At 44.7% G+C, this 10,799-nt stretch overlaps 1 protein-coding gene across 1 annotated transcript in view; it reads right to left on the bottom strand.

Annotated features, from left to right (window-relative positions):
- Positions 1-2,830: 2,830 nt before the first annotated feature.
- The window catches only part of LOC109375698 (zinc finger protein 154-like), a 23,487-nt gene continuing 15,518 nt past the window's right edge, over positions 2,831-10,799 (bottom strand). Inside the window, exons 2-3 of the mRNA XM_019631197.1 lie at positions 7,710-7,836; positions 2,831-6,405 (exon numbers count right to left, since the gene is read on the bottom strand). Coding sequence (XP_019486742.1) covers positions 5,015-6,405; positions 7,710-7,836 — 1,518 coding nt within the window. The 3' untranslated portion in view covers positions 2,831-5,014. The remainder of the gene's footprint in view (positions 6,406-7,709; positions 7,837-10,799) is intronic.

Here is a 10,799-nt window from a genome sequence, read left to right as displayed (position 1 = left end):
TCCCAAGCCAGCTCTTAACCAATGCGCCACTCGGCCGGCCCAAATCTAAGTCTTTTAGCTCAGGTTTGGCTTTTGACAGGAGGGACACATTTTTGGACACAATGCGGGGAGTGAATAAGATGGTGTGGACCTGTGCATTTTCCTTTTTTTTTGGTACCTGTGAAGACAAGTTTCTCCATGAACTATCAGGCAAGATGTCAGGTTAAAATGAGTAAAAGTTAAAAGAATGTGGAGATTGGTGATAGATGTCAGGGTTTCCAGAGCCAGGGTTTCACCAGAGGCACATGAACTTAAATGATTTCTGGAATCCCACAGATGGCACCTCTGAATGGGGCAGTGGTTCTCATTTGGCAAATTATAACTCTTAACTTGTGAACCCAAGGTAGTTGTCAAAACCGAAGTAACAGTAAACACAATAAAGAGGGTGTGAATGTGCTCAGTGCCAGTGAACTGTACGCTTATAAATGGGTAAAATGATAAATTGTATGTGGTGTATATTTTTACAAGTTTTAAAAACTTAACAAAACACCCTGTTCTTGACTTGGAGTAAGGGAGATCCATGGCACGTCAGACAGGGTAATCAACAGTGAGAAAAACCAGGGTTCAGCAATTTCTGACCCTAAGATATACAGAATGGGGGGGTCAGGTGGCCAGAGGATGAGAGTTTTGGTATGTGTGTCTGCTTTCAGCAGGTGAAGGGGAGGAAAAATGTTCCCTTTATTACCCTTTTGAGTTCTTGGCTGACACCTCTGTAACAAAAAGACACAGCAAGAAAAGAAGTTTATTAATGCCTAGAGCCCACCTCATGTGGGAGAAACCAAAATCAGAAGTAACTTAAAAAGGTAGGTGAGGACTCCATCTTCTATAGTATGTTCAACAATGAACAAAAACATAGGAGAGAAATGGCGGGAGAAAGGAAAGCAGATTTAGGCTTCTGAGGTTGGCAAACTGTGAGGTCAACCAAGTGTGGGAAGGTAAATAATATGTGAGAGGAGACTACTGGAGTAAGGTTTTGTTTGCCAATTCCTCTGGTGCCCTCTGGGCGGATGTCTTCTTTCCTTCTGCTTCAGGGAATGGACCTTTCACGTGGGAGTTTCACCTCCTGCTTTCAGGAAGAAAAGGGAGTGCCTTTACTGTGCCTGCTGTCTTAAGTTCCTGGAATTCAAAGTAATCAATGGGCAAAGTTGCTTATTTTGGGGTGACATATTCTGGTTTCTCCCCTTCACAGGGAAAATCATTCTCTCCTTATATACAAATGTGTTCATTCTGTGCTTCATCCGTGTTGTGTGTGGGCTTCACAGCCTGCATAGTGGGTTCACAGTGAGCATCTACAGACATAAGACACAAGTATGATATATTCACAGATCCAGCACTGCCTCACTCTCCTGAGACCTGAGCCACCCAAACCATCCTGATCCTGGTGTGCACCCATCACCTTCTACCCCCTACCTTCCATCTTGATACTTTATATGGGCTATTTGATAACCCAAGGTGACAACTGATTAACACCACTGTACCTGTGGGAACATGTTTCCACTCTTGTCCCTCTGTGCTCCTCAGTAATAACAACTGTCTCCAGGCTCTATTTTTCTTGCTAGGGGAAAAGGTAACTTTCTCTAAATGTGTCACAAGGTCTGGCAGTTTGTGCTCTCAGTAAAACATTCATATGCCCATTAATCCATCAGTTAAGGCTAAGCCTCTACTATGGACCAGGCACTATTATGTAATTCAATGGTGTGATAAATTAGACCAGGAGCCCCATTCCTCACAGGGGATGAAATAACTTCCAGGCATCTTGGGACACACATTTTTCTTTATTCTAACAACCCTGAAATTAGCAGCATCACATACTGAATAGCATCTCATACTTAAGCCCGAGTAGTTGTGACTTAAGATTTCATGGTTTGTACAGGCTTCATCCCAGTCCTAGCACTTCAACTGAGAGAGAAACGATAGCAGGAGAAAACTGCCAAACTCTTAGGCACGTGAGCAACTTGACAGTAAGAAGACCATGTGACCTATTCCTGCATCATATGAAAATATCGTTAAGCATCTTATCACAGTGTTTTTCTTTCTGAATTGCCTATAAAATAATGGTCTATTTTACAATTGGTGGTATCTTAGCTTTGGTTAAAAAAAAGATAGCTTAGCCAGCACACAGCCCTTAAGCATGTCTATATAAATTATTACATCATTTAAATCCTGTAAATGATGCGAGGTCAAATTTAGGTGACTATGAGAAAATACAACCAATGGGCTCGACCTAATTTAATGGCTCAAGAAAAGATTGCTTGACAATATATATGTTTGTGTTTGAAGTAAATATTCTGTAGTGTTTTACTACGTGCTGACTGTTGCAAAGAGTATTCTAAAAAGAGAAAAGTGCCTGTGAAGGGTTGGAGCTGAGAAGCTATGTGGACATTCAGGAAAGAGAAAGGGCTGAGACAGCTGTCTAGACACTGATTGAGGAATTATAATTCATGGAAATAACTTAGCTGTCCCACAAACCCTGTGTATGCAATTTACAATTTTTAAATTGTTACAAATGAAATCTTAGTCTTAAGATTTAATTATAATACTGTGCTAACACTTTTCACACGGTTGGGTAAGGGCCATCCTTTAGGGCTGCAAACTTCTTGCTGTCCTCACATGGAAGATGTTAGGGATCTCTCTGCAGCCTCTTTTGTAAGGCACTGATCCCATTCATGAGGGCTCTCTTCTCATGATTAAGCACCTCCAAAAAGGCCCTACCTTTTAATACCATCTCCTTTGTGGGTTAGAATTTCAACAGGTGAATTTTGGGGCAACACAAACACCGAGACCATAGCAGTGTCACTGTAGCAGTAATTTTATTTGTTGAGAAGGATGAAATAAAAAGGGCAGGAGGGTACTTCTGGTTTCCAGTCCAGCAGGTACAAAGCTGGAAGTTGTCATTCCACCCCGACAAGGAAACAGCTGAACAAACTAAAAAAATAAACTTGTTAGTTGCCTAAAAGAAGTAGTCACAGGGAAAACCAATGTCTCCAAATTGGGGATCCCTACAGTCAAATACAGAGAACCACCACTTACTGAAGCAGGATTGCTCAAGCTGAAACCCCCTTGGGAAGCAGCACCTGGGCTGGGAAAACTGAGCTGTAATTGACAAGTGCTAGAGGCTCAGTGGGGACAAGCTTGAGATAAAAACTCCAGGGGAACACAGTCATGGGGAGAGCCCCCAATTTTGTGGTTTTCTTTCCTGGTTCTTGTGGTGAACATGGAAGAAAAATCCCGATATGCTTCCAGCAAGAAGAAAGGAAAAGGAACTCTTCTGAAATATACCCAAGCATTTGTTCTTTACAGTCTGCCCCCAGGAGAAACTAAGCACAGCCTAAGTGACCTGGCAAAGGAAACATCCAACTCCAGCCCACTCGAGCCATCCTGTCCCCATCAGGCAGAGGGGGGACTGAAAAAGCATGTGTGAAGTTCACAGTCTAGAAGCACTAATTCACTAAAAGAGTTAGACCTAAGTTATATGTCAATAACAAATTTTTAAAAAAAACCTAAAAGCAAATAAAACTTGCAGTGCCAAGAAAACAAAACTTGCTAAGCTTAGAAGCTTTAAAAATACACTCCAAAAGAATTCACAGGCACATTCTAATCAGTTTGTTGTAGTCTCCTCCACTCTCTATTAATCCAGTGCTTCTGTAACAATGACCATTTCCCTGGCCCCTATAATCTTAACACCAGTGACATTACCCTACAGAATTCAGGATCAGGGTCCATGGCTCCTCTGCAGCAACTGGGGGACAAATGTTCCCTCACTAGTGCTGAGCACAATGCTATATCCCCTGTGAACAAGAGAACAAGTTCATGTTGCTCTCAGAAGCACTGAAGGTTGTCAGTGACCCCCTCCTCAGGTTAACTCTGAATGTACAAAATATTAAATTAGGACTACAAAGCTCTGCAGTCTTTCCTTAAAGGCTCTGAGCAGCAATGCAAACTAGGCCAAAACTGGAGATGTATATTGTGTCATCATACCGTCCCCTCTGAGGCACACAGAGTCTGGAATCCCAGCCAAAGCTGTTCATCTCCTCATGCTAGCAAACCCAGTTAATTTCAAACCATCTAATACACTGAACAGACCTGCAGTATTAATGGTGGCTTAAATAATAAGACCTTTATTGTCATACAAACAAGAGCAATGGTAGACACAGTTCCTGGATTGGTGACTTGGAGGCTGGAAAATACCATCACGGGGGTCATATGAGACCAACAATATCCCTGAAAAATGTAGTCCATCTTTTGAGTCCTCTAGGCCCAAAGTGGGTCAAGTTCATGCCCTAATGCATCAGAGAGGAAAACAATGGAAAAAAGTAAGTGCTCAGGCTATTCACAGATTATCCTGCAAATGGGAGAGCATGAGGTTCACTTCCCCTGAACATTCTGGGATGGATAAATGTCACACAGCCAGGAGGCAGACTTGAAAGGAGGCAGTTCTGCTACAGAACTGGCAGTGACATAAATCTGGCAATGGCCCTGGACAGGTTAAAAGGTGCAATGCATTTCCCGCATACCTGGAATTTACGAGGGTAATTTATGAGGGTTCAGATGTGTGAGGTTTAATACAGACAGATGGCACCTTTATAAGGGATCTTCCCCAGTGCTGTCACACTGAACAAAGAAATAGTACATACCTGTGCAGTTAAGGTAGTTCTCCCATTTGAAATCTGTGGCATCCAGTTAAGTCCTTCAGCTGAAGGCCTTCTCACATGCACTGTACTTATAAGGCCTTTCTCTACTGTGATTTCTCTGGAGTGTAATGACGCTAGACTTTGGTAAGCTATTTCCTACATTTGTTAAGACTCATAAGACCTTCAACCAATGTGACATTATGGTGCTTTAAGAGCCTGGAGTTGAAGGTAAATAACTTTCCACATTCCAATACTCATAAAGCCTTTCTCCAGTGTGAACACTCTAGTACTTGCTGATGTTGGAACTATGGCTAAGCAATCTCCCAAATTCACACTCAAGGTCTTTATCCATTGTGAACCCTCCGGTGTTTATTGAGGCTAGAGCTGTGACTAAAAGATTTCCCACATTCACTGCACTCATAAGGCCTTTCTCCAGTGTGAATTCTCCTGTGTTTAATGAGGCTGGAGTTTTGAGTAAAAGATTTCCCACATTCACTGCACTCGTAAGGCCTTGATCCAGTGTGAACTCTCTGGTGTTTTAAGAGACTGGAGCGGTAGGTAAAGAATTTCCCACATTCATTGCACTCGTAAGGCCTTTCTCCAGTATGAACTCTCCGATGCTGAAGAAGCGCAGAGCTTTGGCTAAAAGATTTCCCACATTCACTGCACTTATAAGGCCTTTCTCCACTATGAACTCTGCGGTGTTCAATGAGGCTGGACTTCTGAGTAAAGGATTTTCCACATTCGTTGCACACATAGGGCCTTGATCCAGAGTGAACTCTCTGGTGTTTTATGAGGCTGGAGCTGTAAGTAAAGAATTTCCCACATTCACTGCACTCATAAGGCCTTTCTCCAGTGTGAACACTCCGGTGTTGAAGGAGCGCAGAGCTTTCACTAAAGGATTTCCCACATTCACTACACTCGTAAGGCCTTTCTCCAGTGTGAATTCTCCGATGTTTAATGAGGTTGGACTTGTTGCTAAATAATTTTCCACATTCGTCACACTTGTGAGGCCTTGCTCCAGTGTGAACTTTCCGGTGTTGAATGAGGCTAGAGCTTTGTCTAAACGATTTCCCACATTCCCCACACTCATAAGGCTTTTCCCCAGTGTGAACTCTCCAATGGTCATTGAGACTGTAGCTTTTGCTATAAGATTTTCCACATTCACAGCACATGTAGCGTCTTTCTCTAGTGAGGACTCTTTGGTGCTGAACAAGTGTGCGTTTGCAATCAACGTCTTTTGTGCGCTCTCCAGAGTTGTAATGAGTTTTTCCCCTGTGAATGGCTGTCCCACACTCACTTCTCCTATTTGGCTTCTCCCTGGAATGTGTGGCCTGATGCTGGAGAAATGTTGAGCTGGCCAGGTAGTCTCTTACAACCTTCCCACAGGAAAAGGACTTCCCTGACACACAGAATTTACAGTCCTTCACAAATGAGGCTGTGCCCATGTTGCTTCTGAAGCGTTTCTCTCCAGTGTGCTGCTTCTGATGCTCAAGTTCTGCACTAAAATACAACTGTTCCTCACATGCCCCGATCCTGTACAGTTTCTGCCCATGACATGTTCCTTGGTGCTCAGTCAAGTGCAAAATGTCTCTCAACTCTGCACCACACATCTCACATGGATGGGCCTTCTGGGGAGATACACCTGCCTTGGGAGTCCTGACCTGTGACAATCCTTGCACAGAAATGCTCTGCTTAGAAGTTGTCTCCTCATCCTGGGCTCCATGCCAACTACCTGAAAGCAAGAAATGCTGATGAAGTGCATGCTGGTTTGGTGGGAGTGGGCAGCTACACAGTGAGTGTCTGACAAACCCAGAAACTAGTCCATGTGACTGTGTGCGGGTTCAGGGAGCTGGTTCATGTTGAGTTGAGGATGGGGCTGCTTAGCAGTATTGGGCTATAAAGAGCACAGAATGGGAGAGGTCTCATGAGGTGAAGCACATGACCATGCAGTGTGATATACTTCATTTCTCTACTAACAACTTTCCAAAGGAACTTGTCTGATGGTGACGCTTGAATGCAGTATGAGTGTGTGTCAAGACCCAAGAAGACACGACTGTAACAGGGCAGCTGGTGTCCAAGGACTGTTTAGGACTATGCACACCTCATGACACAACACATAGAGGTCAACGCGGAAAGCACTGTAGATGGAGTGGTGAGAAAAACGGGTGAGACATGGAGTTCAGGGATGTGAGGTTAACCCCAGGCTGGAAGTAAGAGTAGAAGTGACAAGTGAGAGTTGACAAATTGGCAGTGTCAAGAAAGGGGAAGGAAAGACAGAAATGAAGTGTGGCATTTGCATTAAAATACTAGTCAAACAGAACAGGTTTCTGGTGTGATTTGAACATAACACTGACATCATGCTCTCCCCCAGGGTGCCAATCCTCATGGCCACGCTCCCTCTGAGCCCATCTTGCTGGGGCTAGGTTCATGTACATCCTGTGAACCACTGCTTTCCAATTCAACCCAACTCCCTCAATGAGCGAATGCATGGCATCTTGATGATACAAGTACTAAGGGAAAAGTAGGAGAAATGAGCAGCCAGCACTAGCCCAGAACAACTCAAAACATAACAGCCAACAGGAAAGAAAAGTAAATACCACACAGAGAACTTCAGAAGAGGGCCTTGGAAGAACAGCCCATGGTCCGTATTAAGGAGTAATCATGTCAGTGCTGGCAATTCCTGGTACAGGCAGGAATGAGGAAATGTCAGCTCAAAGAAGAAAGCAGAGCCTGGGCACACAGGTGCCTTCAATCTGGACAAAGTCACCTGGTCAAGAAGGCAACTAGTGTATCCATTAGGTCCACTGGAAGACTCCTGACCCTGACTCCTTCCCTACATATCTGCAGGGGAGCGAGTGTGGGCTGCTCAAGGAGAGGGCAGTGCACACACCTCAGCCCAACCAACCACAGCACCTACCCAGGACATGGGGGAAGGAAGCAGTGCCCATGGTCCTATGTGAGGCTAGACCTGCTCCCGAGGAAAAAGGGAAGGGCACACACTAGCTCACGGCACAGGGGTGAGTTTGAAGACCTTACCCAAGGAGGTTGTAAGTGCCAAGTTCTCCAGCATCACATCATGGTACAGGTGTCTCTGAGCCTCATCAAGTAGATCCCATTCCTCCAAGGAGAAGTAAACAGCCACATCGTCAAAGGTCACCCTGCCCTGGCATGATGGGGACAGATGAAACCACAAAAAGCTCCTCTGCCACTCCCTTCCCCACCACGTCTATCCCATGCCCATCCTCCTCCCAATCTCCCCAACTCAAAGGACAAACCAGGCCCTGGTGCCACTGTTGTCTTCTCATGATCACAGGGTCCAGCCATCAGCAAGAAGAGGCAGGTGGATAAGCAGATATCCAAGTTGTAGACCTAGTACAGAGGGCTCCACCCACTCACGCCAGGCTATTCCACTGGTGTGGCCAAGGTCACCTAAGTCTTGAGACCAAGACCCTGGAGTAACCAGGCATACTTCCTCTCCAAGTATGCAGAGTTCTTGAGATTGGATCCCACACCCACATGCTTGTCACCAGCATGTCACTGTTCCACACCAAAGGAATCTCCCTAGCCTCTCCACATGTTACTTGTATTCTAATCACCTCTTCTTCATCCCACTGGTGAGGGTGGGATTCCCATTTTAGGCTTATAGGGATGGCCAAATATACAACACCTGACCCTGTACAGAGGAGATGGATAGCAGTTTATTAAAAAAAAAGTGAACAACCAGTAGCTGTAGGATGCATACTTTATAGAATCAAGAGTGGGGTGCCTCCTGGTTCCTGGAAAACGATGTAACTGGCTTGTATGAATAACTGTGGCTGGTAGGGAACAGAAACCCACACAGAGGGATAATTAAAAAGTGTACCTGGTCCCTTTGATGAGAAGGTTGTTTGACCAGGAGACCTTATCAGTGGCAGAAAAGTAGAGAGAACTTGCACTTAGGCCAGTTGAGTCCCTCCAACTTTCATCACGTGTAAAGGCAGTACACAATACTGGAACTTAATTTTAGACCTTAACACCATAACTGGGTGACAACATCCAATATTACCCTAGACCTACCATGATTTCCAATAGCAGTGGCAGCCAAAAATCCTTCTATGAAGGCTTCCCTGCCCAGCTCCTTTCCTTGCCTCAGACTTAGCCACACAGAACCATATGAGGATGTCAGATACCCATGGCTCTCATCAGCTTGTGCTACACTTGATGTCCACTTAGCATTCACAACCTTCCTCTGTCCACCTAACCCTCATTCAAAGACAAGCCTCACTGGTGGCCCACCCCAGGCTTAGTGATTCTCACAGGTGACCACATCTGCAGGTCACAGATGACTTTATTCTCCAGCCTAAACGAAACACCCCAGACCCCACCAAGGACTTCGCAAAATCCTGGTGGAGTTCAGAGTGGTGAATAAGCACCAGCTCAGGCCTGAGTATCACAATGCCTTAATCACTCCTAAGCTTCTGCATCTATCTCACGTCTACTCTTCCACTGGAAACCTTGGCCACCTGTCCAACTATCCTGTTCCTGACACACTCTCCTTTCATGGCCACTTATCTCCCTCACCTCTCTTTGAAGACCAATACCATCTCTCAGGTATCCAAGCAAGAGAGCCAGTCCTGAGCCCCTAACCGCCCCCCTTTCCTGGCATCCTGACAGATTTACAACCAGAGAATGCTCCTCCTAAATGTGACCCGCAACTCATTCACCTTGGCCCAGATAGTAGCCATGACGTTTTGGATGTCACCATCCTTAACCCTTCCCCAGATTTCCAGACCTGTGTGTTTAGCTCCTCACTTAATGCCTCCACTTAGCACTCCCTGACAAAACCTCAGAAACTCCTGATATCTCCCAGGAATATTACTCCTACTACCAAATTCCTCACCTCAGTTCATCTTCCACTGTACTCCCACAGCTGCTCCGAAGAAAAACCCTAGGAATATTCTTGAGTCCTCTGTTTCACTCCCTTATTGTCCATGAGAAAATAGAGATGTCATTTAAGAAAACACACATCGAGAATTCAATCATACCTCCCAAGCCACCACTCTGGTCAATTAACCCTCAGATGAATTATGGCAGTAGCCTCCACCCTGACCTTTCTTCCTCCTCCCTCAACCGTCTATAATCATACTTGTGGATGAAAAAGGGGCCATGTACTAAACCTGACAAGCTCAGGAGGCCTGCATGGCAGGCCCTACAAACTCAGAGACTGAAATTAACCACACTGAATGGTCTGAACATGAAAATTCCTAATTAAAACTGGGTCACGGTGGGCAGTTACGACTTGGGCCTGTAGTTTCCTTGACAAAGGTTAATCTTTGCCTTACATGAGCCTATTGTCTTTTTGCATCTAAGATAACATAGACTTGGAATGTCAATGATCCCTTTTTTAGGACCCCCCAGGGCACAACCCACCACACCAGAGCAGGAAACAGAATCCCTGTGTTCTTGTCCAGATTACCATCTCTATGTGCTATAAAATGCTAACTATTAACTATCCTGTGCCCATCAATGTAAAAGAAGTATCTGTCTCTCCAATTTACTTTTTATCCAATCCCAGAGATTTCCTGGCTTTGCTTTCTCCCACCCACTTAATCTACCACCATGGATTTCATGTAATCCTTTGATTCTAAGTATAAAATAAGTTGTAAACCCACCATTTTCCAGAGCATTTTCTCAATCTGTTGAGATTTTGCTTCCTGGCAACTGTCAGCTCAGATAAACTCTTATGTTTTCTCTTAGGCTGGATGTTTTTTCATTATTTGGTGCAGTAGACAGGATTCCAAAGAAGCCCACCCAGAACCACCCTGCAGACTCAGATTTGGTGCTAGGTACCAGGAGGGGCCCACTGTATCCCACCAGCTCCCCTGCTTTGCATCAGGTGAACTTGGGTGAGTTTTCTTTGGAATGCCAGACCTCCCTGTTTTAAGGTAGGAGGCCCTGACTTTATTTGAGCTGTTTTTTAAAAAAAATCCTCCAGGTGGTGTTAAAGGTTAAGAGTTCAGACAACCCAGGCTAAGGACAAGCGTTAAGATAACCCAGGGAAAGGAGGAAAAATGGATAGCTAGTTTTTAATTTTGGCTCTTCAATTGGAATTGCTTACTGCGGGTCTGAACAAAACTTTTTTTTTTT

This window comes from Hipposideros armiger, unplaced genomic scaffold (genome assembly GCF_001890085.2).
Source record: "Hipposideros armiger isolate ML-2016 unplaced genomic scaffold, ASM189008v1 scaffold_986, whole genome shotgun sequence".
Classification (NCBI taxonomy): domain Eukaryota; kingdom Metazoa; phylum Chordata; class Mammalia; order Chiroptera; family Hipposideridae; genus Hipposideros; species Hipposideros armiger.
This window is presented reverse-complemented; position numbering and strand designations above follow the sequence as displayed.